The sequence below is a fragment of the Chaetura pelagica genome, unplaced genomic scaffold (genome assembly GCF_000747805.2).
Source record: "Chaetura pelagica isolate M959 unplaced genomic scaffold, ChaPel_1.0 scaffold90, whole genome shotgun sequence".
Lineage (NCBI taxonomy): Eukaryota > Metazoa > Chordata > Aves > Apodiformes > Apodidae > Chaetura > Chaetura pelagica.
Window position 1 is genome coordinate 17,049,261 of NW_009953496.1, and position 27,211 is coordinate 17,076,471.

At 39.5% G+C, this 27,211-nt stretch overlaps 1 protein-coding gene across 2 annotated transcripts; it reads left to right on the forward strand.

The window, feature by feature from the left end:
• The first annotated feature begins 889 nt into the window (after positions 1-889).
• On the forward strand, positions 890-14,126 carry FBXO9 (F-box protein 9). 2 transcript variants are annotated; one of them, XM_009999189.1, is made up of 13 exons: positions 890-1,019; positions 1,993-2,151; positions 2,593-2,650; positions 5,906-6,005; positions 6,355-6,485; positions 7,361-7,475; positions 8,151-8,269; positions 8,559-8,649; positions 9,640-9,735; positions 10,488-10,581; positions 11,302-11,456; positions 12,747-12,895; positions 13,107-13,307. In XM_009999189.1, exons 2-12 carry the CDS (start codon positions 2,005-2,007, stop codon positions 12,853-12,855), a joined length of 1,215 nt encoding a protein of 404 aa, XP_009997491.1. In that variant the 5' UTR covers positions 890-1,019; positions 1,993-2,004; the 3' UTR covers positions 12,856-12,895; positions 13,107-13,307. The 2 variants fall into 2 exon arrangements, with proteins under 2 accessions (XP_009997491.1, XP_009997490.1); XM_009999188.1 differs by having other exon boundaries at positions 12,747-14,126.
• Positions 14,127-27,211: the final 13,085 nt, after the last annotated feature.

Sequence of the window (27,211 nt, forward strand, 5' to 3'; positions counted from 1 at the left end):
TTTCATTGCAAAACAGTAGAAAAACTTGAGCTTAAAAAAGAACTTTACACAAATAACAAATGTCTTAACCTTGTTGAGGTGTTTTGGTTTTTTTCCCATACTGGTATCTTGCTGCTGTTGTCATTGTAGTAGCTTGTCACTGATGCTCAAAATGAGTTATGTTTCAGTGTAGATTCTATACATCTCAGTATATTTCACAATGAGAATCTATTTCTGTCTTTATAAGTTTTGCTCTTGAACTAGCCTTCTAACTGCTATGTAAAACCCTGTTAAGTTTAGTTAAAAATCTTATTTAAGGTCTTGTTTGTTTAACCTGTCTCACAGCAGTACTGTAAATAAAGCCAGCTGTCAAGCTCTCATGCTAGCTTTTTATTTTCTTTTACAATGCACTTCTTGTTTAGTTTAATGTAGTTTTTTAGATTGCCTGTATTGTCCCATAATTTTCATCTGTTGTTACTTAAAGCACTAGTTTTCTTGTGCTCTTGTGAATACTAATCAGATGAAAACTACCAGTTATCTTTACAATTACATTATGGTGATTAAATTTTAATTTCTTGTATGAAAAACACTGCTGTTTAATACTGAAGATTTGGTTTCATGCTTTGACTTAGATGGTTAGTGTATTTATTTAGGTATTATGGCAGTGTGCTGATGCATGTAAGCCTTCAAGTGATACATAACTAATCTGTATTGAATTGATGTCACTGAAGTGCAGAACCCAGCTTCACTACGTCAGTAGGGAAGTGCAAACAATACAAATAATGTTGAGATTCATTTTTATAATGAATTAAGATTGATCTAGGGAGTAGCTGGGTAGGATGGGGAAAAAGGGAGTAAGCTTAATTCTTTTTTTTACTGAGTGTCCATGACAGTTGTGCTTTGTGCATGTGCTGAAGGGATTTTTGCAGACTCTAAAATAACATCTGGCTGCTTTCTACTAGGCAGAAGCTGAAGAAGATTGTCACTCTGATTTGGTAAGAACCGATGACAATGAAAGATCCGGTGAAGCAAATCTTCAGGTATGTCTCTCATGCTGGTGTTTTTTTTACAAATATAGCACTGCTGTGATTTAAGCTGCATTACTTAGGCTTATTTAGTTACCGCACATTTGTTGGTCTGGCAAATGCTTAATCTGCCCCTCCAAAAGTGTAATAGATACATTTTGCATTGGGTTCCAAGTGTCAAAATTCAGTTATCTGTGTAGATATTGTTGCAGATTTGGAATTTTAACTGTAGAAATTTCTGTATGGATCAAACTCCAGTTAGTAACTCCTTTTTGAAGCACAAAGTTGATAAAAGCAGTCTGACAGAGTGTGTTTTCTTATGATACTAGATTTCTGTGTAGTTGGCTTCCCAGAAGTTGTGATGACTGCAAGAGATGTGTAAATTGTAACTTCAAAGATGCTGAAAAAAATGAACAGCAAGAATTACAATTTGTCTTGTTTTACAGAGTGCAGTCCTTTCTTTTGAGAAGAGAAAGGAATGTAAGGTTTTATGTGTATATTCTATAAATGACAGCCATTCTTTTCATAAAGCTTACTGTGCTTGTGTACAAAAATTAGGTTTTCTAAATTTTAATTTCAAGAACAAATTGGCTTCTTTTTTAAGATAACTTTGCATAAACAAGAACAAACACCATGTCTAGAAAGAATACTTTTCTATGGAGTGTTAGTTCATAACCATAGTACTAGCAACCACTTCCTGAAACATAGTTTTTTCTTCTATGGTGAACAGTCCAGGTAACAGCACTTAAGTTACTGAATGATATTAAACAAGTACTTGTGCACTCTTCCTTAATAATTCATTATAAAACAATTGCTAACTCTCTGTATCTGAACTCACTGAAACTATTTCAGACTTGGAAGCATAAAGCATAATTTGAAATTCCTTTTTTGTGTTTGTGTATTTTATAGTTTCTCCTCAGGAGATGTACTGTCTGAATATGTGATACTAAATAAAAATAAATCTGTTTTGTTTTGTGGGTTTTTTTAGGCAGAGCTCCAGATGTTCAGAGCTCAGTGGATGTTTGAGCTTGCCCCGGGTATGAGTTCTAGTGGGTTGGAACCTCTGTCATGCAGAGCATCTTCAAGAGGACCTGGAGTAAAGTCGGTAGATGCCAGAGGGAAGCAGGAGATAGCAAAAGAGGAAAAGGTACAAAAAATATATGTATATTTTTGTGGGGTTTACGTGTGTGTGTTAGTATTGTAGTATAGCTATTCTAAAAGCCAATGCTGAATTAAATCTAGAGAAATAACAGAGGTGATTAACCTGTTGTCTCCATACTAATGGCTTTCCATAATCCTACACTGATTTTTCTAGTTTTTATGCTTGGCTTTGCATCACATCGCCAGTCTGCTTTCTAAAAGACTGTAGGTGAGAGGTGAGCAGCAGGAGCATGGATTGTTTGTTGATTGGGAATTTCAGTTAAAGTTTCTAGCACATGGAAATGTCTTCTCATGGTATTTATGGAATTATTTTATTAATCTCTTTCTTGAGGTACAATAGGTAAGATGAAAAGTAATTCTAAGTCAAGTGGCAATATGCTTGTATTGAAAGGAAATTAAAAATTCTTCTGTGTAATTTATTGTGCAGGCAAAAGAACTTTTCCTGAGGGCAGTGGAAGAAGAACAAAATGGGGCCCTTTATGAAGGTAATATGGAAGTCTACAATTAACATCCTTGTGGCAGAGGAATCTTAACACTCTGATTTAGGTGCAGGACTGTTCAATGCCAGTGAACTTAAAGTGCAGGCTAATAGTAATTTCAGAGATCGTTTATTTGGATAAGCAAATGTGCTATGAAAGGAACCAACATATCACAGTTCTAAGGTTCAGGTGAAGCTAAAATCAAGGGAAAAATTTCTAACTTTCAGACAAAATGACAGTATTTTGAAGTCTAACAATTTAATGAAGCACTGGATTGCCTCTTCATACAGCATGCTTCTTTATGTGACTTTGATAACAGTAATTAGAGTGTTTCTTAATTCCACTTTCAACAGAACTACTTAACCTATGGAATGTTTTGTTGTTTGGTTTTTGTTTTGGTTTTGTGGTTATTTTTTAATTTACACAGCATGCTAAGATAGCTTATTTAAGAATTCCTGAAGTGAAAGCTCAGGAAGGTGGTGGATGCCCCCTCCCTGCAAGTGTTCAAGGCCAGATTGGACAGGGCTTTGAGCAACCTGGTTTAGTGGGAGGTGTCCCTGCCCATGCAGGTCCCTTGCAACTGGATAAGTAGTGGAGGTACCAGGCACCAACTGGCAACTCTGTTATAACACTGAGGTTTTTTTTCTTTTTTAAAAATAAGAAGCACTGCCAAGTCCACCGCTGAACAATGTCCCTAAGCACCACATCTAAACATCTTTTGAATACCTCCAGGGATGTTGACCAACACATCCCTGAGCAGCCTATTCAGTGCATGACAAGACTTTCAGTAATAAAGAAGTTTTTCCTAATACTCAGTTTAAACATCCCCTGGCACAACTTGAGGCCATTTCCTCTTGTTCTATTGCATTTTACCTGGGAGAAGAGACAAAATCAAGGGAAAAATTTCTAACTTTCAGACAAAATGACAGTATTTTGAAGTCTAACAATTTAATGAAGCACTGGATTGCCTCTTCATACAGCATGCTTCTTTATGTGACTTTGATAACAGTAATTAGAGTGTTTCTTAATTCCACTTTCAACAGAACTACTTAACCTATGGAATGTTTTGTTGTTTGGTTTTTGTTTTGGTTTTGTGGTTATTTTTTAATTTACACAGCATGCTAAGATAGCTTATTTAAGAATTCCTGAAGTGAAAGCTCAGGAAGGTGGTGGATGCCCCCTCGCTGCAAGTGTTCAAGGCCAGATTGGACAGGGCTTTGAGCAACCTGGTTTAGTGGGAGGTGTCCCTGCCCATGCAGGTCCCTTGCAACTGGATAAGTAGTGGAGGTACCAGGCACCAACTGGCAACTCTGTTATAACACTGAGTTTTTTTTTCTTTTTTAAAAATAAGAAGCACTGCCAAGTCCACCGCTGAACAATGTCCCTAAGCACCACATCTAAACATCTTTTGAATACCTCCAGGGATGTTGACCAACACATCCCTGAGCAGCCTATTCAGTGCATGACAAGACTTTCAGTAATAAAGAAGTTTTTCCTAATACTCAGTTTAAACATCCCCTGGCACAACTTGAGGCCATTTCCTCTTGTTCTATTGCATTTTACCTGGGAGAAGAGACCAACACCCACCTTGCCGACCTCAGCCACCCGTTGAATAAAAATTTTCATCTCCACCATGGGAGCTTTCCTTCCCTTGCAAGGGATTTCTGGTTGTTTTTCCTGATCTCAAATGAACTGGGAGAAATATGAATTCCCAATAGGTAATAAAGTTATTTGGTTCGGTTTCTAATTTATTACATGACTTTAAGGAGCAAAATTACTTTAGGCTAAGGTGTTTTATGTGTTGGGTATAGAAGTAAATGTGCAGTAAAAAAAGATTTCAGAACTAAATCTAACATGTAATCTGCCATTTAGTAAAACATACTGTAGATGTTTTAGTACCAACAGTTTCCATGTCAATAAAAAAATATATAAGGAAAGCCATCTATTTAGCCATTTTATATGTAAAATGAAAGCTGTAGCTTCATCTGTTTGAGTGTACTCTTTGTATGTTGAATACAGCAGCAGAGAAGTAGTAGCATCTGACGGTTGCATTCACAAGAGTGTTTTAGACATCTGTATTTCATGAATATTAATTAATTCTTTTTCAGTTGAGTTTGATTTGAGACTTATGGAAACAAAACAAGACTGTTTTTACACATCTGTATGAGACCTTAGAGACATGGTCCTACACCACAGACATATTACTGAGCACATGTTGGGGCATCTGGTTTCAGACCACACTTTTTTATCTGCTGACCTGGCCAAGGTCACCAGAATCCAATTAACATTTAGCCTGCTTCTGAAATCTGCTGATACATGATGCTTGTGAGACAGTTATGTGTAGCAGCATGTTCATGTTTAAGTACAGTACAGGCCTTGCTGCAAGTTTAAATGCAAAAGTTGAGACCAATCTCTTTTTTAGCTGACTGCTGGTATTCCTACTCACCAGACGAAGGGTACTAACTTGTCAGGCACCGACCCTCACGTGAACTCAAGGAAACAGGGACACTTACTTGCCCCAAACTCAGGCTTCTCAGACTCATTAATATGTCAAATTCTGAGCTCCAAAGTCACTGATATTTTATTTTGGGTTTTGGCTGAGGGAGAGCGGCCCTCTGGTCTTGTTACCATGGTGTGAAAATACAAAGAGATATATAAATACATATATGATCTTAATATCGATATTAAAACAGACTGAATATACATACAATACATTTAAATTAAGAAGCGTGCACAGAGTTAACTCAGAAGAAAGACATTCTACAGCCTAAATAATCACTCATTCCCACAGTGAAATTCCAGGGCCTGCTTCTCTGTTCAGTGTTTATAGCATCTTAGGGTGTTAAGACAGAAGTACTTTCTCTGCATCCTATAAGAAGCCTGATCTGTCAGTTTTTCCTTCATGCCTTAAAATCTTTTGTTTGCTACATAGCTTTTTGAAAAGGCTTCTTTCCTCCAGTCAAGTTACTCACCCTCAGCATTTTGAGTGGCTTGCTTCTGCATCTTCTGTAGTTTCCAGAATTTTGGGGCAGTAAAATTTACTTGGTTTGTATCTAGTGTTTATGTTTTAGAAGCACACCAATATTTTATTGATCCTTTTCACCTTTTTAATGTTATGTATGTCTGAAGGACTGTAGGTACTTAACTGAATAGCTGCATAATCTTTCAAATTGTCTTTAATATTTCTCATGGTTACTTCTGAATGTAATGCCTAAAATCTTTTTGGCTTATTGAGAAAGCTTTAAAAATCTTTCTTTTCAGCCATCAAGTTTTATCGTCTAGCCATGCAGCTTGTACCTGACATAGAGTTTAAGATCACCTATACACGGTCCCCAGATGGAGATGGAGTTGGAAAAAGGTGGTAAGTATGAAAATCTGTTAGTTAAGTGCATAGGGGTACTGAAGCCTGACATTTTGTTTCTTCAGTGATGTCACTAAAAAGTGACCTCTCGAATCCCAAAAGAAACTAAAATTGGAAATAAATGAAAAAAAAAAAAAAAGGTTGTTACTGTCCAGTGGGTTCCACTAAAATCTAAATTAATTTGATAGGATTGCAGTAGTTTTATCATATTATGAAATGAGATTGCTTAAAAAACATACAAGTAACAACTATATTGTTGGAGGGTAAGACAGCAGATTGATGCCAAGATAAGAATATCTGTTGGTGTGTTTTGTCCAATATCATAGTGTTGGTGTTCCTTCTTTTCTAGTGTTGAGGATAACACAGAGGATGACAAAATGGCTGATCTCCTGTCAGATTTCCAGCAGCAGTTAGCTCTTGAGGAATCTTCAGTGAAACTCTGTCAGCCTGAGGTTGATATCAGCCAGACCCATATCTCAGGTGGGAGATAAGAAACACAAAAAGACTTTAGAGCCGAGTGAAAACTGTTGAAGTTATTCTGTCAGCTTCAGATGTTAGTGGACTGGAAAGAATCCCTCTTGGTCATCACAGTAATACAATAATCATAGGCTCAGCAGCCCCAGGAAAACTTAGGGAGCCAGGAAGTTGTTAGAAACAATTTTGGCTTAATTTCCAGGGTCTTTCTCACTGAACTTCTAATGCTAGGAAAATTATTATGTGTTCTTGTGATGTTTTGATGAGGATTCTGTCATTATTTTGTATTACATTAGAAAAAGTCTTTCATCACAACAATGCTGTGTGATACCATTTTCAATTGCTGGGCCTGTACCACAAAATACAGGATGATATATTACTCATTTGAAGTGGATAGGTTGTTCTTAGGACCTCCTATCCAATACTAAACCTGACCTGAGCTTATTTAGATTGTCATGCAAAAGCAGTATGCTTTGGGGTAAATGTTACATGCTAGGTCAGTTGGAAGAAAATACTGCTTCGCAAGGTTGTGGGTATGCAATGTATTTGTGGAATTCTTGGTATAACACCTTACAGTTGTGGATATTTGTAGTCTAAATCTGTTTTTATCCTATTATCTTACTATAATGCACTTTCAACCCCTGATTTTTGTTCTTTCATTACTTTTTTTCTAATACATAGCAACTTTTAAAATTAAAGATATTTTTTGTTTTTGTTTTCTGGCATCTGGCTACAATGTGAAAAAGTAGGATTTTTAAATTTAATTTTTAATTTTTAATTTTTTTTTAAGTCAGAACTTAAGTAATGGTCAAACCAGGAATTTTAAGTAAGTGATTGTGTTACAGGTTACCACCTAACAAAGATTTTGTTTCCCTTTGCAGTGTTGCCTATGGAAGTACTAATGTACATTTTCCGATGGGTGGTTTCAAGTGACTTAGACCTAAGATCATTGGAGCAATTATCTCTTGTTTGTCGGGGATTTTACATTTGTGCCAGGTATTGTAGATAAGTTATCTAGATTGAAGCTTCTCTCTGGTCTAAGGGAGAAAAAAAGGCTTTTTTACACTCAAGCATATGTAAACAGTATGTAGAGATGGATAATAAAACTACAGAGCAGAATATTTGCCTGTGTTGGAAAGGTGGTGGGGCTTTCTGTTGGTTTAGTTTTAGTTTGTTTGCTTTTGGGCTGCTAAATCCTACACTTAGGACTATGTCCTGCTTTTTCTTCCCATGGCAGTTGTCATGTTATTCTCCTTTCAGTGCCAGTCAGTTTTTGAATACATCAGTAAATGGTGTGTTAGATAGATGACTTCACTGTAATAAAAACTATTGCTGAAAGTCTTACTTGCTCTACCTTGTTTGAAAGTCAGAGTTGCAATGCCTCCAAAGTGTCTCCTTAGTTGTCATCCTTGTATGGCCACACAGCATTGCCAGGGTGCTGCAATGTTGTGGTTCTGTTTGTGGCTGAAATTGGCATTGTGTTCTTGAACTTTACTGGAGGAAGTGGCTTTTAAATGCTCCAGGAGTAAGTCAGTTAGTCAATGATTTTAAATTAAATTATTTCAAGAAAGTTCCTCTCAGTTGCATCCAAACTAAATGATGGGGTGTGTTACTTTTATATATAAAAGCTAAGCAAGTTACAGGATTTGCCTTTTTTCTCATTTTCACTAGAGATCCTGAAATCTGGCATCAAGTCTGTTTGAAAATATGGGGCAGGAGCTGCAATAAGCTTGTTCCATATACCTCTTGGAGGGAAATGTTCTTGCAAAGGCCTCGCGTTCGATTTGATGGTAAGGTGTACTTCTGCAAACAGTTTTTTACTGCATGTAACCATGACAGAAGCAATCAGGTGGGTTTGATGTTTATGGCATTTTTAGACCTAATCTTACTTTGTTTGGGCTTTTGAATCTCTAAAACATCTGTAAAGACAAGAGAAGTGCACGAGGAACAAAAATAAAAACTTTAATGTATTTAAATAACAGAAGTAAACTCAGAAGTTTTAGATTCTTGTTTTTTTCATCTTAAATATTTTATGTACTTAATTATTTTTTTGTATACTTACATTTTCCTTTTCTGTAGGTGTGTATATCAGCAAGACAAAATATATACGACAAGGAGAGCAGTCTCTTGATGGTTTCTATAGAGCGTGGCACCAAGTGGAATATTACAGGTAGAACTGTAGTACAATGAGTGAGTGAAATGTTTCTCTCTCTTAAGTTCTTAAAATCCACCTCTTGATGTTACAGACATTAATAATTCTGTAAAACTCCGTAGAACTACTGTGGTGTGTAAAATTATGTATATTTTCTGAGAATAGGTCTTAAGAAACTGGATTTATTATCATAATTAGAGATGGGCTTAAAAACACATTTTGTCCTCAGTTATACAATTTCAAGTAGGTAAAACTTAAACAGTGACAACAGTAATACTTGTCCACAGATTTCTTTCCCTGATCACTTCTGCTTTACATTTCTGATAAAATAATTGTTTTCAGCAAATGGAAAACAAGTGATTATACAAGAATTGTCTTTTAACTTATTTGTAATCAATTGTAAATAATCAAGAGGCTGGGCTTTCTCAACTTGCTGTAAATACCTTGCCATTTGTTTCCCCAGCCTGGTTTTCTGCTGTTCTTCATCTCACTGTTCCCAGCATTTATTGTTCCATTCTGCTGTCCCTTCTGAGCCTGGAAACTGCTAATAGAAATAATTTAATCTCATAGCTATTTCTATAGGCTTACAAACATTAGCATGGTATCCAAGTATTGCAAAAATTGATGAGATCCTGGAGCTTGAAAAAGTCTGTATGACATTTTCCATTTTCTATGGTACTATAATTAAGACTTTATTGCATTTGTTTCAGACAGTGCTAGGAATGGAGAAACTTACATGAAGTCAGTTTTGATTCCAGGGTTGCCTTGTTGCCCTGAACTTCTGCCCTCTGTCATAACTCTTCATAACTTGATATTTTAATGTTCAAAATTCTTTTGATTTCTGATCTCTTTTTTCTGTTATATCATGTATGAAGAAATATGTTTTCAAATCCCATTACATATTGAGTGCTGTATCTTTCTGGAAAACATCCAACAAAAAAACAATCCAACAAAACTGAAAAATAAGATGTTTTCTAGGTTTATATCGTTTAATTATATTTTTTGCAGATATTTGAGATTCTTTCCAGATGGTCAAGTTATGATGCTAACAACTCCTGAAGATCCTCAATCTATAGTTCCTCGCTTACGGACTAAAAATACAAGGTTGTTGAAATAAAATGTTTGGCTCTACAGTTTTCATCTTGCTTTTGCCTGACAATTTCCATTTATGTTTGTCTCAGATTCTATATACTGGCTTAGCAAAATGAGTAAAAATACAATATTATTTATATTGTGTTATAGACGTTTACAGTTACTGTCTGAGAAGTACAAAAAATGGTCTTTATGTAAAGATGTCTTTAATTTTAAAGTCCTGATACTGTAATTGGATTTCCTTTGTGCGTTATGTCTTAAAGGAAGAAGATGGAAGAATGCATGCTATTAGCTTGGTTATTTTAGAGTAGTTTTAAAGATACTATTTTGTTACTGACTGCTTTCTCACATTTCCTTGACTGAAGGAAAGTGAAGATTTTGATGGGATATGCCTAAATTATTCTTTGATTATTTTTTTTTTTATGTTTGCACAAACTTGTTAAAAACGTAGAAATTCACTTGCAACTTCAGAACAGGTTTTGAGCTGTTCACCAGATGTCTGGAAATATTTAGCAGTAAGCTAGGTAAAACTGACTGACTTATCTTTACTGTCCTATCTGAGAAAATTAAAAGGAGCCTTCCAAAATGGTATCATTTCAGATTTCAGTGAGCCTTGTACGTTTCTAAATGACAATTAAAAAATCTTTTCCTTGATTATGATACACAGTCTTCTGTTCATCTCTGATATTCATGTTACAAGTGCATTGATGTTTTTAGACAGAATATTTTAAGTCCCTGACACTATCCCCCTCTTAACCTTCCAGAACGGATGCAATCTTGCTTGGTCATTATCGCCTTTCCCAGGAAACAGACAATCAAACCAAAGTATTTGCTGTAATAACAAAGAAAAAGGAAGAGGTGAGTAGCAGAATAGAATAAATGAAAAATAGTTAAGGAGAGGGATTTTTAAATAAGTTTTTCCTCAGACTGAACATTTGAAGGCTTCTGAAGATTTGCTTTACACCAGAGGACTAAAAAATAAATGTAATTTTTAAAATGGTTTAAAAATAGAATATAAATAATCATGGTGATTTATCTTACCTTTTTCCCCAAAATGTGTAATAATAATTTTATGAAGGCAGATAAATATCTGCCTCCCATTTGAGCAAGGGTTCTCCTCTTAGGCTTAATCACCATGTGTGGTGCTGTTAGCTAGTTTGTTAACATTGTGAAGGGTCATTTTCTGAGATCAGTTTTGACTCTGTGCAATTATGTTCCACAGCATTAAATAAATCTAAATAAGCAGTACTCATTAGTTGAACTCTGAATGATTTGGTCCATTTATTTGCATCACAGCATTTTCTGATTAACAAAATGTCAAGAGAAACTTGTGAAGAGTTTGAAATGTTACCTTGCTTTGCAGTGAGATTGCATAGTTTGTATGGTGTCCTCCACGCTTACCTTACTTTCTGCAAAAACTTCTTCCATAATTAACATCTAAATCGATGTCTTTTCAAGGAATACCAGTACTTGCTTTTAAGTATGAGAGTGTAACAATCTGTCCTGACAGTTACTTAGGATGAATAGTTGTACAGTGTGTTCTTTGTAGGTCATGAAACTTCTTTCCTCTTTGTACAGAAACCGATTGATTACCACAAATACAGGTATTTCCGCCGTGTCCCTGCACAAGAAACAGATCACAGTTTTCATGTAGGACTACAGTTGTGCTCCAGTGGGCGCCAGAGGTTCAACAAACTTGTCTGGATCCATCATTCTTGTCACATAACTTACAAGTAAGTAAATAGTAACAGCAAAGAAGGATAGTTAACTGTAGAAACACAGATGACATTAATTTGTCCAGTAGTAAGTACAGAAGATGTAAAGCCTGTGAGACTTAGGAGGCTGTAACAAAATGCCCTGAAAACAGTAAGTGGTCCTGATTTGATAGATCATAATCAACTTTTACTCTAAGAAGTCCCAAGATTTTAGTAACTTTTTATTGATATGGGAATTTTCCTAAGTAGCAAAACTGAAGTATTTTAGGCATTTAAAGGTTTTATGCACAGTCTTTGAATTATTTCAGAACCAGGATTAAATTGACTTAGTGTGATGCTAGTAAAGGGGTGTGGAAAATGTATATTCATGAAGATACATTTCCTTTCCTCTGTGGATGTGCAAGCTAGAAATGTTGGCATCCAGCATGAGAAAACTTTTAATGCTTACAAACTATATAATCCAGCAGTGCCAAGTATGAGCATTTGACCAACTCTTTCGGTGGCTAATCAAGCAAGAGTCATGGTTCTTGCACCTGACACTGTCCAGGTGTTTGATATTGGCATTTAGGGTGGGTTAGACATTGTTTTCCAGTCATCTTCATCTCTGTATTCAGTGCTTTTATAGGGACATAGCTCAGCTATTAAGCTGGAAGTCTATAAAATCTAGAACTACTGGTGGTTTGAAGTAAAACAGAAAATAAACAGAAAATTTGATTTTATAAACCCAAATATTTTTGTACCTTTTTAATGAAAAAATGGTAATATCACAAACATTCTTTTCAGCATGAAGTTTCTGTACTGCTCAGGTTCTGCTCTGCCTGTCAGTGTGATAGTGTCATTTTGAAACAAGAATACAGAGGAGTATAAAACACAGCTAGCAGGACAAATGCTTTTTGCCAGTGATACTCAGATATACTTGAGTTTCTTCTCTTCAGAGTTTTGTGAACATACAAGTTTTTGCTGTCACTTTGTGTTCTGAATTCAGGGTTCTAAGTGAAACAAATTAAAGGGGATTTTTTACTAGAATATTAATATGGTGACTTGAGTGATGTTCTGCGCTGTTTCACATCTTGGAGCTAATAGTAAGAGTGGAAAGGGAAAGTTGTTTCTTTGATATTACAATAAAGGTACATTCTATATAGTGTGATTTGGCCAACGTTCAGACGCTTTCAGAACAAGTCAGCATGAAAGCCACTTACATCCCAGCTGTAGTTTGGTGCATGTATTGTACTGTGGAAGGTGATTGCATTATTGAGGGACTTAAACGGAAACTGGTATGTAATTTAACCCTTAAAATGCTCTTTGCAGATCAACTGGTGAGACAGCTGTTACTACTTTCGACATTGACAAAATGTACACCCCTTTGTTCTTTGCACGAGTGAAGAGTTTTACTGCATTTTCAGAGAAGCCGCTCTGAGAAACACCTTTTCCTCTCACAAGTCTTGCATGTATACAAGGTTGTAGCTAATAAGCACTTAAGTTATAAATGTGTATATATTTGGAACATTTTTAAAATCTGGGGAATGTTTGGAAGGTGGTATATTCTATTTGGTTTTGAATGACTGAGGGTTTGTTTTGATATCAGTCTCTTGGGTATTAAACATCTTTCCTTTGTGACAAGAATTTGATTACAAAGATTTATCGTTTGGTTTGATTGTTTTAAAACAGATTTTTTTAAATCAGTTTGCTTAAAATATGAGTCTTCATCTGCCTGGACAATGGTTTGTCCAAAAACAATTACAGGAGAATCTTGCTGTCCATGGGACAGTGTGCATAATCTCAGGTGAAGGCTTCAAATATGAAGGGGAGAAAGTTGTCTTACATCTTTTAAACTGTGTGACTTAAAAGAATTCAAATAAATGTTTTCTTTAAATTAAACCTATTTTGTTTGCCTTTAAGATCTGGCATTTTGTGAACATCAACCTTAAGAAAAAACTGTCACGGGTAAGCAAGCCTGAAGCATAAAATTTAACCCCAGAGGTACGTCCCCGCCACTGCAGTGGTATCAGTTGGTCATAAATGTAATTTGATCTTGACAGAAGTTAGTGCAGCCTGCCTTCTTGACAGGATGGGCACAAACAGCAGGGGCACATGGAGTTGTTCTCTTGTACTGTAGGACCAGTTTGCAGGGTGCGTATCTGCTTAGGAAATGTCACAGTGCACGGGTGAAGTGCTGGTGTGTACTGATTGTGCATTGGCCAGCTCTGAATGCACAGGTCAGCAGGGCTCACTTGGAAGTGATTGCAATGTGTTATAACCCTCCGTCTAACCTTGCTACAGAAGCTGTAAACCCTTTGAGCATTTGTTGTACTAAGATAAATTTTGAGGCTGCTGTAGATGTTCAGGTGCTGTGTACTGCTACTCATGAAGTGTACCTTGAGGTTTGGTGCAGGTACTGTACGCTGCTTCTCCTGCATATATTGCTTGGGGGTGTAGTGCAGACACTGTAATGCTGCTTATTATATATGTATCTTGGATTCTGAAAGAGCTGAAGCTTTTTTGTGTAGTTTTTTAAAGCCATTTTGCGTAATTTACCTTAGAGCATCTCATTTCAAAATGCTGACCTTGACTTGAGGATTAAAATGTGAAAGCTGTGGAAAGAACTATACTTGTTCCATAATTTATAAAGTGTATCTTTGCAAGGAGCTACATGATTTAAAATACATCAATAAATCATTATTTTGAACATGCAATCCCTTGAAATTTCTTATTTTGCCAATAAATATTTTCCTACAGTTAAAGATGTTACCATGCATAAACTACATGCTAGGCAAGATAAACAGACAGAATTAGCCTCTTAATGTATTTTAATTATACAACTTACAGGTTATCAGAGAAAAGCAGAGAAGCTTTCAAGTACATGAGTTCTGAATTAGGATGCGTACATCTGAAACGTGCTTTTTATATCTAGTCTGATGTGACTCTCTCTACAACCCTTCTTTGGCCTGTGTTCTTGGGCTGCAGTTGCACTATTGCTACATACAACAGAACATTTAATAACAAGTGTATTATATTCTCATTGCTGGAGGGAAAAATAATTGCTTAGAATATAAACTTCATGTTTGGAAATATGGCCAAGTCTGCAAATGGAAAGAAGTTAGTTACCTACACTTGTGCTGAGGATGAAAGATAGATATCTGATTCTGACTGCTGAGAAATGTCAACAAGTTTTTGTCCCAGGAACCTGGAGATTATAATAGATATTTGTTTAGATACAGTTTTGTCCAGTAACCAAGTTGGGTGTAATAGAAGAGTGTTCAAAATCAAAGCTGGTTTTATACCTTCTCTGCTTCTGAGCTTTTGTTTTTCTTACCTTGGCCATTTGTTTGAAGTATGCTGTGGGTGTAAAGGAGAAGCTAGCTAATGTCCTGTTTTAAATTGAGATGTTGATTCAACAGAAATGTCAGGCAGTGATTCTTTTAAGACTATATGAAATACTCTTTTGGTAAAAATATTATGTTATCCCTCTATCTGTGAGACTGAGCTGTGATTAATATGCTTGCTGCCCTACATGTAGGGATACAAGGAAGTTGAGCAGTTTTCATCTTTTGAAATGGTTTATCAGCAGATAGTTGCTGTATGTTCACATGTAGCTATTAAAACAGTACTTGTTTCAGAAAGTGATTGAGTGACTAGTTGCTCTTCTTTCATTCCATCTAGTGATTTTCAGTAGTCCAAGGCCTTAATTGCTAGAGGCTCTATGTTCTTGTAATTTAGTATTATTTTAATTTTTATTTTAATTACCATATAAAGACATTAGTTGGTATAAATAGTTTGCTGCTGGGAAATTCCCCTTAACTAATTGAATCAGTAACTTGAAAAAAAAGAATAAGGTATATACCCCCATGCAGTCTTTTTTTTCCAATAGTTTATTGTATGACCTGGGACAAGTTCACTCATAAGAATGGAAGGAGGGCTACAAGAGTTGACAGAAACATGGTTCTTGGGGCTGTAGATCTATGCATTGGATTACAGACAGCAGAAGTGTGGAGGGAAGATGTTCAGATGATCAAATGTTACACTGATTTTACTCAGTCTAATTGGAGTTTGGCACCAGTTAAACCTTTGTGTGTCATGCTGGGCTGTAGATGGGGAGAGGAAGCAGATGGTGTCATTGAGGGCCCTGAGCAAAGGACCAGCAGTTGACACTTCCCAGCCGCTAAGTTCAGTTCCTGATTCACTCGGTAACCATGGGCCAAAACACATGGTGTTTACACAAGGTTTTTTGTTGAAAGAAAACAATAGAATCCATTCTAATTTTTTTTTAATCCAAGAACATTCCCCTGGAGTGTGTGTCAGTGTATTTGGAAACTCTTGTTGACGTTAAAATGGCTGAACTATTCAGGTGCTTTTCCATTTTGTCTTTTCTACTGTTCAAGATGAGAAAAATATAAAAGCTTATATAGATTTGCAAAACAGTTTGGATTTCAGAAATTCATACTACATATGTTAGTATTAATAGCATAATTAAAAGGAAATCAAATACTTCCATTTGATAGTTTGGATTCAAGCTTTGTCCTTTTTGCTAAAACTAGCAGCTTAGTAAAATGACTTGCATAATTGTTTGCTTAAAAGGAATAGTTAGTGCTTTGCTTTACCTCTGTCTTGTCCAGAGTATCGTTCCCAAGTCCTTACAAGAATTCTTAAAACCACAAGTTCTAGATAATGTTGGCTGAAATACAGGATTTGGAAGAGCAAGCTGAAACATAGCATTTGGAAGAGCGACTAGAGGCTGTTGCTGAATGGAACTTTCTTGGATGTATACAAATGGCATTCTCTCTTAGCCAAAACTGCTTTCACCTCTGGTAGCATAGCCCGTTTGAAAGGGTCCCAGTGCATTATGCTGACACGTACCTATCATTTGAGACAGTAAGAGACAGCTGTTAAACTTACAGTATAGCCTGATTTTTATGGAACACGGGAGTATGAATAGAAAAAAATAATGAAACATAACTGCATCTGAAGACAATATTCCTGCATCTTTTGGAATTGAGAGCCTTCCTATCTTGGCAACTGCAGGTACCCTGACATCTTTTGAAGATGTCTGTAGGACATCTATTAATTTAGCCTTGGAGTGCTCTATGAGAAATAGCTGGATCTTATGCAGAGCTGAGAAAAATAAGACTAGTAAATCCTGCCAAATTAAGTTATTCTTTAACTTGGAAAACCAAGATGAGTGGACATATTTTATTTCTGAATGAACAAATTTCCCCTTATGAAGATATATTAACAAGCACTGTGGCCCCTACATGTTTCACAACAAAGTTACACCTGAAGTTAATTTATTTTTATTAATTCTATTTCCATGATGGTAAGAGATTGCTAAAGGTGCTAGAACAGAAGTTGCTAAAACAAAAGTTCTGCCTGGTTTAGTTTGCACGTATTTTTTTGCAAAGGAATTTGATTCCCCCACCCCGATTATCTCTGACCCAGTAGGTTGTTGCTGCTTGATAATACACAAGAGCTTTGGGATGCTGCTTCCTGAGGTGTTCACTAGTAGCAAACACAATGTTGCTGTTCTGCCATTAGGTGGTATGCCACAGTTTGAAGTTTTCTTTTGTACTAAGTGTATCAATTTTTCCCTCCAGTTTATTTAAAATTTGAGAACATTCCAGAAAAAAAAACAGAGAAAACGCAGCAAGCAATAGTTCAACATTATGTTTAGCCTGTCAAGGGTTCAGCTCCTTATGTTTCTGCACTGGTAAGACATCCACAATAACACAACAGAATGGGAATAAGCAAAAGGACAAGTTCTTCAGAGGGATTTTAAGTATCTGAATCTCAGAGTGGAGCCTTCAGACCTGAGTTTTCTTCCCAAGCTCTAGGAGGATGGCCTTCAAATGGTATCTGAAGCAGCCAGTCTGTGAAGTGGGAACATCCTTGTATGTTATGACAAAGGATGATGCACTGAGAAGAATTGTGTCTTAACCTCTGCCACTCAGAGACCGTATGTTCCCAAAGCAGCAATCATCATCTCAGTCCCTACCCTGCTCCAGACACCTCCATTCAGAGTCCAGGTTTGCTAGGGCAAGGTCATTGGCCCTAGAAAGGGACAGGCAGACATGCTTTTGGGAGATGTTAGTCATCTTGTCCTGCAGGATGTATAATGAATTTATTTGTTATAGAACAGCTTTAATAAGAAAGACTGAATGTCTCCCTGGAAACCCTGTTGTCATGGTTTAACCTCAGCTGGCAACTAAGCACCACGTGGCCATTCACTCAGAAGGGTGAAAGTGAGAAAACTCATGGGTTGACATAAAGACAGTTTAACAGGTAAAGCAAAACCTGTGCACACAAGCAAAGCAATACAAGGAATTAGTTTACTACTTCTCATCAGCAGGCAGGTATTCAGCCATCCCCAGGAAAGCAGGGCTCCATCACACATATCCATTACTTGGGAAGAAAAACGCCATCACTCTCAACATTCTCCCCTCCAGCTTTATATACTAAGCATGACATCAAATGGTATGGGATACCCCTTTGGTTAGTTTTCCCAGCTCTGTCTCCTCCCAGCTCCTTGTGCACCCCCAACCTACTTGGTGGGGTGTTACAAGGCGCAGGAAAGGCCTTGACTGTGTGTAAGTGCTGCTCAGCAACAGCTGAAACATCCCTGTGTTTTCAACAGTCTTCTCAGCACAAATCCAAACCACTGCCCCATACCAGCTGCTGTGAAGAAAATTAGCTCTATCCCAGCCAAAACCAGCACACCTGTAATAAAACTGGTAAACATGGATATGAATGGATCACCTCATCTAGAGGAGAGAGGTGAACCACTGAGATGAAAGTGTGTTTAGCTGCTATGTGGGTCTCCCCCAGATTTTGATGTTGCATTGCCAGCTGTCTTTGGGAAGCAAAAAGGAGCAAACCTTTCTCATATTTTTAGGAGGATTCCTAAGTGGTGTGTCAGTGCAAAGGGAGTTCAGGAAACTCCTTCCTACACTGCTAAGAAATTTGGTTTATGGTTAGTACTGGACACTTCAGTGTTGGTTAACCTGGATTGGCCAATTAAGATATGTTTGTATATAGGGACATTAAATTTTATCAGCTCTCAGTTGCACATTTAAAGAAAAAAACCTAAAAGTACAAAATATTGGCATTTTTTCTACTCTTTTCCCTAAAGCCCAGTGTCCTTGCCTCCTGATTTGAACTATGGTCACACAAACAGCTGGCACTTTGCTTTTAAGACACCTCAGGGCTGGTGGGGAATAGGTTTCAGTGGCTTAGTGTAGAGGAAAAGGCACAAATCTCTCAATATTATATGGGAAATTTGATAAACATGTTCGAAAATACTAGTCTGTTACAGTCAGGTTTCATTAAGCCTGTATGTATCAGGGGTTTTAAGGGTCGGTTTTGTTTTTTTCCTAGCTGATCTATCCCAATGGCTGTGGCATCTTTTCAGAGAGCAGCAATGCTCTACCAAAACACACACAGTGTTTAATCTTCTTGCCACTGTATCTGACAGTGTGCAGAATGAGAATGGTTGGTTCTGGGCTACCTGATGCCCAGAGGTGGCTTTGCACCTGTTGGGATTGGCTGACCTGCACTTGGTAACCTGCATCTACAGAAAGGGCCAACTGCACTAGACGCTACTTAGCAGAAACTATATTTAAGCCAAAGGTAATTGTTCTTTTTCCAGCACAGCCAAATTGTTCCCTGTTCAGATTAATACAGGGGTGGATATAATCAATCTGATGCTTCTCAAAAGCTTTTCTGTATTCTCCTTATAGCAAGCAGTGCTAACTCACAACTCATTTCAGCTGAACCCTTCCCACATCTCATTGACTTTTTTTGGGCGTGATGTGGGGAAGATCAAGGAAAAGATTGTTCCCATTATACAACCTTCAAGAAGACCTTTAAAATTCGGGGTACTTTCCACAACTTCTGTGCTTTGGTTTCAGTAAAAAGCAATGAAAAGATCTTTAATTTGTTTTGGATAATGTGACATCTGCCTTAAATGACAAATGTGAATATGGTGGGTTGGTTCAGTGCTGCCTGGAAATGTAATCACAAGGAGAAGAAAATATTGAGTACCCTTAAACTCACCTTGAGTACACTTATTAGTAATTGACAGTGTCTAGACAGATGGTGATCTGGAAAGTAAAGTCTGGGGAAAATAAACTTACAGATATTAAAGTCAGCTTTATTTCCCAGTGGTAATAAAGTGGGAAGACTACGGGGGGTTAACTTTCATAGCAGCCGACAAAACAGTTGCCAGCAGTTTTGTTTGGAACTTGCTCCCTTTAAGAAGTGTGCCTTTTTAAACATTTCACATAAAAACCCACCGAAGTCTGTAGAACCTGAGAAACTACCACAAAAAGTAGTCTGATGATAAGATGAATATTTGTCTGGGTATGTGCAACACAGTGAATCAAGTTTTTCTTGTTTCCTCTTGTAGGACTTCATAGTCTTTTCTCAGACCCAAACCATCCAGTGTGTGGTCAGCATGTGGGTACTGTTCACGGAAAAACAGGCACGATGGGGCACACGGCTGATCAGCTGGTGACCACTGAGCTTCAGCACAGCAGCATTCCTGATCATTGTATGCTAAAATGGCATTTCTGCTTCTCGTCAGGCCTGGAAAATGGTTTGCTATAGTTTGAACTTAAGGCATATGAATAGAGAAATGACTATTAACCAGTTTTGCAGTCAAGCCTGAGTTAAGGTTTTCCAGAAGATCTAAGAGAACCAGTCGCTGTGCTCTCCTTCAATTCAGTGCTCTTTGCCCTGCCATAGTACTTCAAGATTACTAAAATACAGAGGTATTAGAGTGATGAAAGTTTGAAAATGTGGATAAAAGTAGGAGTCTGCAAGTATTTCAGGAGCCCTTCTGTTTCAGACACGTGCAGAGTATGCCTGCTGGTTTGGACAGGCATTTAGTATGGCTAAATGCAGGGTGGGCTGAAGCATGGTGGTGCAAACTGTGTTTCTACACTTCTTGCCCTGGGGACAGAGCAGCCACCCAGTTGTGGGGACAGTCCAAACAGTGGGGCTCATTCTCTTGCTGTGAAAGAGTTTGGGGCCATCCCTGGGAGGACACTGGCTGACCCATCTCCCTGGCCCTGGCTGTGTGCCTTCCTCAGAGGCATTTAAGATTAATGATAGAGAACTGGGCCAGGGAATCCTAAATGTAGCTATGCCCAAACCACCTGCATTTCATGTAGAAGTGATCTTTGCACAAAGATGTGTGTGAGCTTAAACTTTCTCTCATTTTGCTCTCAAGTTTTCCCAAAGCCCAGGCCTGGAGCAGGCTCGATTCCTTGAACAGGCAAGGGCCAGCAGCCAGCCAGCCAGCCAGCCAGAAGGGCTTTAGTTGTCAAACTGGAGGAAGAGTCATGTTGTTATTACACAGGCAGAGAAGATCACGTGTAGGATCTGAGCTCCATGGGGGTAGCTCCAAGTTCCTACAAGTCTGTGCTCACTAAATACCAATTTCCGACATGTGTGATGAAAGTAGGTGATGGATGGAAAGAGACACTGCTAGTATCTCCATGGAGAGAAAGTCTGCCATATGATGTCTATGTACAGTTTTTATATGGTCACAAATGATCTTTATAGTACTTTAATAGATTTTTACAATGTTGCATTATTAGACCCCAAAGAATTGATGAGAGAGAGCGGCAGAGGAAGCCAAGCTTCAGCTTCACAATTTCTGCCATTTAATACCATGGTTTTAATCAAGTAGGTAGAAGTACTGAATTATTTTTTTAAAGTAAAATTAATCTCCAGGAGGAAGTGTGAAAAAATGTAGATCCACTCTGTGCAAGGACAAAAGTGAAGGAGGAAGCTGTCCAGAGTTCAAGACACCACGTTCCCAGAATGAAAGAGTGATCAGCCTTGGAGGAGAGTAGCCATGCCTGCCTGAGGAGATGGGTTGGCCAAGAAAAAAACCCTGACAGCGTTAAAGAGATCTACTTAGAAAAACTTTAAGCTCCTTGTTGCGTAAAGAGGTTTGCTTCTCTTACTGGAATAGGGCTTCTGAGAAGCCAACCATTTAAAAATACCAAAGCACTCCCCTGGTGCCTGGGAGGGACCTTTTGAGAAAGCATTATTTTTCCAGGGAAGCGCAAATCACATACGCAAGAGCAGGGAATGACAGAATCATAGAATATTAGGGTTGGAAGTGACCTCCGACGATCACCGAGTCCAACCCCCCCTGCCAGAGCAGGACCAAAACTAGGGCAGGTCACTCAGAAAGGCATCCAGACAGGTCTTGAAAGTCTCCAGAGAAGGAAACTCCACAACCTCTCTGGGAAGCCTGTTCCAGTGCTCTCTAAACTTCACAGTAAAGTTCTTCCTCATGTTGACGTGGAACTTCATATGGTTGAGTTTGAGTCCATTGCTCCTCGTCATATCACAGGACACAAGTGAAAAGAGCTTGTCCAGAACTGAGCACAATACTCCAAGTGAGGTCCCACCAGGGCCAAGTAGAGGGGGAGGAGAACCTCCCTCGATCTGCTGGAGGCACTCCTCTTAATGCACCCCAAGATACCGTTGGCCTTCTTGGCTACAAGAATGGAATGCAGAAAGCCAACCTGATGAGGAGGCTGAGTGCTGCCTACTAAAACTAGGGCAGGTCACTCAGAAAGGCATCCAGACAGGTCTTGAAAGTCTCCAGAGAAGGAAACTCCACAACCTCTCTGGGAAGCCTGTTCCAGTGCTCTCTAAACTTCACAGTAAAGTTCTTCCTCATGTTGACGTGGAACTTCATATGGTTGAGTTTGAGTCCATTGCTCCTCGTCATATCACAGGACACAAGTGAAAAGAGCTTGTCCAGAACTGAGCACAATACTCCAAGTGAGGTCCCACCAGGGCCAAGTAGAGGGGGAGGAGAACCTCCCTCGATCTGCTGGAGGCACTCCTCTTAATGCACCCCAAGATACCGTTGGCCTTCTTGGCTACAAGAATGGAATGCAGAAAGCCAACCTGATGAGGAGGCTGAGTGCTGCCTACTGACAGCAAGATGCCTCATCTTTGCTGTCCTGAGAGTCTGCAACCTCTCCGAGCAGCCAAAGCCATGGCAGCCCAGCTGCTGCACACTGCTGAGCAGTGCTCCCTCCCTCCTGCAGCTGGGGCCACAAGCTGGCACTGTGGGTGCTGGAGCTCACAGCCACACTGCAGGAAGGCCACAGACATGTTTTTGAACAGGCTTCTCATGCAAATCATGGTTATGGAGAATAGTTTCATACAGCTGAAGATAAACCTTTCTTCCTTACATTTGGCAGCACTGCTGTGTGTAAAGGAGTTAACAGTGAACACGGTAATTTAACACTCAGGCAAACCTCCTCCACTCCCAAAGGAAGAGCTCCACAAGGCACTGGGAGGGAACAGGGTTAAGCTGTATATGAGATAATATCTCTGAAGGAGCATTTTCTGGAAGTTTGCTAGAAGAGACTGGTGCATGGTAAGAGCTTTAGTATCATTGCAATGAATGCAGTGAGTGCCTTGTCAGAGTATGAAATTAGATCTTGTCAAATCACACCAGAGCCCCTTGTTAAATTAGCTGTACAACTGTTATTAACTAATGAGCTAGAAAATAAAAATAAAACCAGAATATGCCTCACCTGAACAGGAGGGAAAGACCTCCCTCTGCCTGTTCCTAGCAGTGGGTTATCCTGTTGGAAAAGAGGAGAGGTTCAACTGGGCTTTGTGTGTTTCATTGCACTGCTCTATCACTCCCCATAATTTTGGTGGCACAATGTGGTCTGCACAGCTGATCCTGCTCTCTGCCATGAATTACACCATCAGCGGGAAGCATCCACACCTGCTGCTCTGGCTGAGGCTTTCCTCTGGGTCACATCCTTTGAGCACTAAGCACCCCATGGCAAAGGGACTCCTGGCTCATCCCTGGGCTGCATGAAAGGGACAGCAAGAAGCAGCCTCCTGATGCAGATGATATCCCCCTGCCTGGAGAGGGCTGGTACTTTCCATAACCCATCTGTATGAAGAGGAATATCTAAGGGTTTTCATTTCTCCAGCAGTGGTTCTTGGCAGGTAAGAGAGGTCTCTGGGAAGTTCAGTCCTTCTCAGTGGGGTGATTTAGTGCATGAAAGTGCAGTAGGTCAGGGTAGGATTGCAGTCTGGCCTGAAATTTTCTCCCTAGCATATACACAGACCAGTAAGGATCAATGACTCCAATGGAGTAAACTAGCAACAAAACATCGATTTACTTTTTAACTCACTTTGCTCAGGGTCTGTCCATTCATATAGTATTTCACCCACCCCAAAGCCAAACACGCATTCTTTTTTTCTCCTGCTCTCCTCCTGCCCCCAGAGTTCACTCTGAGTGCAGGGGTCTGTGGGTCTCCAGTCACACCAGTGACACATGTGCCACCTTGTCCTACCAGCCCCAGCATCTCAGATAGAGAATACCATGTCTTTTTGCAGGGAATTGGGGAAGCCCAGAGGCAATGAACATGAACCACCCCTTCTTCCCTCTGAAATCTATTGCTGCTTTGGCTGTCAGCTTTGTCCCCTCTAGGGGCCCTACTGTGCCCCGGGCCATTGCTGGCTGGGCTGAAGATCATGGTTTCCTCCTGTCTTTGCTGTGACTTGAGCAGAGGAATTCTGGATGTTGGGCAAATGGCTTTTCATGACAGCCAGTGTTGACACTATCCACAGATGTTAGGTTGGTCACGGCTTCATGTGGCACCTGTTACTCATTGCTGTAAGTGGTGGAGTCCAGTGTAAGGTTGGGATGCCACTAGCTGACCTTGCCACCCCCAAGTGCCAGGGTGGGGCTGCAGACATGGGGATAGCAGCACTTCACTACCCGTCCACTCCTCACCTGGCCTTTGGGGCAGGAGAAGGTTTCACCAGTCAGTCCCTGCTATGTCCTGGTGGGAACATTCTGCTTGGGGCAAACGATAAGAAGGGACCTTGTCTTGCCACAGACATTTCCTATCTGCTGTAGAAGCAAAAAGGAGTTGCCATATGGCTTTGGCCTTTGTTTCAGTTTCCACCAAGTTCAGAAAGCAATAAGTAAAGAGGACACTCTCATGATGTGATTTGTATTATTTATGACTATCTGTCTTTAGATGAGCAAATAGATAGGGCAACCCTTGGTAACAGATGACTTAAACCTTGTCACTCCTGATACAATCACCGAATGTTGTGAAGTTTGAATCTCGACGTAACTGGCTTCGGGAAATGAAAACCACTCATCTGAGACAAGCCCTCCAAGGCAGTTTTGCTTCCTTAGTTACTAACTGGAAGCAGAAGGAATGAGCTCAGAGTGAAGAGCTGGCCAAAGATCTTCCTGGCTTGCCCTGTCCTCCAAAGAGACTATATGTGCCTCGGGAACGATTTGCCATGCATGAGATCATCTTGCGTTGCTCCCAGAAATCAAACAAACCAACAAAGAGAGCAAAGGATTGTTGTCATTCAGTTTGCTGATGCTGCTGTCTGCAGGGCCACAAAGGCTGCCTCCAGGTGCCCCAGGGCATTCATAGTAAGTCAGGCCTTTGGATGAATTTCTGGATGTGTTTCACAGTTCACAGCTAATTCAAGCAGAAGCCTCTGGAGACTGCAGCTGTCTGCTATGAGAACACCTACAGCTGATTCTAAATGCTCCCAGAATCACAGAATAGCTGAGGTTTCAGTCCACCTCTCTGCTCACTTAGCAAGCCCATACTTCATAAGCTTCTCTGTGAGGACATTCTGGAAGACAGTGCTGAAAGCCTGGCTAAAGTCAAGATAAAAGCCATCTACTGCTCTCTGCTCATCCACCAAGCCACTCATCTCATCATAGGTGGTTGGCTAAATGCAATTTCCCCTTCATAAGTCTATGCTGACTGCACCCAGTCACGTTTCGTCTTTCATGTGTTTGGAAACAGTTTGCAGCAGGATTTTCTCCATCACTTTTGCAGATTCTGAGGTGGGGATGGCCAGCCTGTAGTTCCCCAGATCTTCCTTCTTGTTCTGCTTGAACACAGGTGTGACACCGCATTTTTCCAGTCTTCAGGAAACTCTCCCTATTACCATGACCTTTCAAAGATTATCAAGATGTCCCCACTGTGACACCTTCCTGATCACTCAGGGGTGCATCCCACCAGGGCTACTGCTCTCTAACTTGGTTCTTCTACATCGATGGTGAGTCCTCCTTGCTCCAAGAGAGTGATGTTGGTGAAGTTTATCTTGTGAAAAAAACAACCCATAGTGCTTGGGGACCACAGCAGCTCAGGGAGAAAGAGGCACTGTATTGAGACTGGGCCAGTCTGCTTAGCTTGCACAGAAGCCAGGTCTAAACTGCTCAGGGTGTTCAGGTGTGCAATGTTAATATCTTACTCGTGCTTTGCTTTGATTGCTGGTTGCATCTATTTTTACTCTGACACCAGCAGATTTCCTTTGGTTTTACTTCTTAAATAAACTGCTCCACCTTTCCATCCCCCTCTGCCTCCTCTAAGTCCTCTCACCAATCACTATTCTGCCATGTAAAGCCAGTTCCTGGCACAGACAAGCCATATCCTCTCTGAGATCCACCACAGGGACCATTTCTACATTTTGTTTGCAATAAAGTAAAACACATTAGATGGTCCAATTCTAACTCCTTGACCTTAGTTACTTAACAAGACAAGAATTACTACATTGAGGGAAGCTAGCAGAATTTCCAGGAGATCCTAGACATACAGATTAGTAAATTTTCCAAAGGCCACAAGGAAAGAAAAGCTTTATACAGTTACTGAGAATGTATCCCCTAAAGCTTCCTCAGCTGGAGTCCTTTCTAGCACCAACAGTCTGACACACTTGCTTCATTTAAAAATATAGGAAATGCACTTAGGACCACAGAAAACAGTCCATAACCTTGCAGTTTATAGCCTCAGTATGCCAAAGGGCAGGGGCTTTGCACAAGGGGTTGAAAATGAAAACATTTGGCTGTGCTCAGGCTGACCTGCTCACATGCAAAGTTAGAAGCCCCAGGGAAAGGAAGGCCAGAAGAAATAGAGCAGGGTGTGTGCACAGGGCTGGAGAGATGTGGGTCAAATCTCTGTTCTCCCTTCTCATCTCCCCATTGGTGTGGCTGATACAGAAGAATTTCCTTTCTCACAGTGATATTCTGTGGATAAATACACTAAAAAAAGAGGTGTCCAGCTGTTGCCTTGCATTATTAAGATTGGTCTTTCTGATTACATGTCTAGATTTAATCTTTAAATACTGCAGAAGCCAACATCCCCTCCATCCCCCGAAACTGTGTTTCTGTAAGATGCAGTCTGACTAATGTATCATTCTGAGCAAAGTTGCATGCAGTTCTCTGGTGGCCTTACAAGAGCCCTTATATATAAAATTATTCACTTTGGAGCAAGTGCAGGGATTACTCCCAAAGAATTACCCCTTGAATAGTGAGGCCAGTGCTTTCAGAGCTAAGACCTTGGGAAAGCAGTGAAGGTAGACCATCCATGCCACGTAGGCATGTCTGTGTGAGCTTTGGCACGAGCTTCAGCTATCTGAAACACTGCTAAACCAGAACAAAACATTTTGCCTGTGTAATCATCCACGTCCTGATCTCCTTGCATCTCTGCTGCCTTCCTGTTATGTTACTGCAGTTGTGCCTTGCAGAAAACCATTTTCTGTGGCAGAGAGTAAGGTTAGAGTTACCTATGGGTGGATCCTCACATATCAATTGGTGTCGAAGCTACTGTGAATAACCTCCATGTTCAGTGTATTTTCTTAAAATTGCAGATAGTGCATCTCGTGTCATCATTCACCTCCGATTCTTATTACTGCCCAGTTGGGCACAATACATTACATCTGGTCTAAAGAGGCTTCAAGCAGCGAGA

Coding starts and splice junctions, on each gene's coding strand:
- FBXO9 (XM_009999188.1), top strand. CDS start 2,005: ATGTTCAGAGCTCAGTGGATGTTTGAGCTTGCCCCGGGTATGAGTTCT. Junction 8,270..8,558: donor GCCTCGCGTTCGATTTGATG/GTAAGGTGTACT, acceptor CCTTTTCTGTAG/GTGTGTATATCAGCAAGACA. Junction 11,457..12,746: donor TCTTGTCACATAACTTACAA/GTAAGTAAATAG, acceptor TGCTCTTTGCAG/ATCAACTGGTGAGACAGCTG.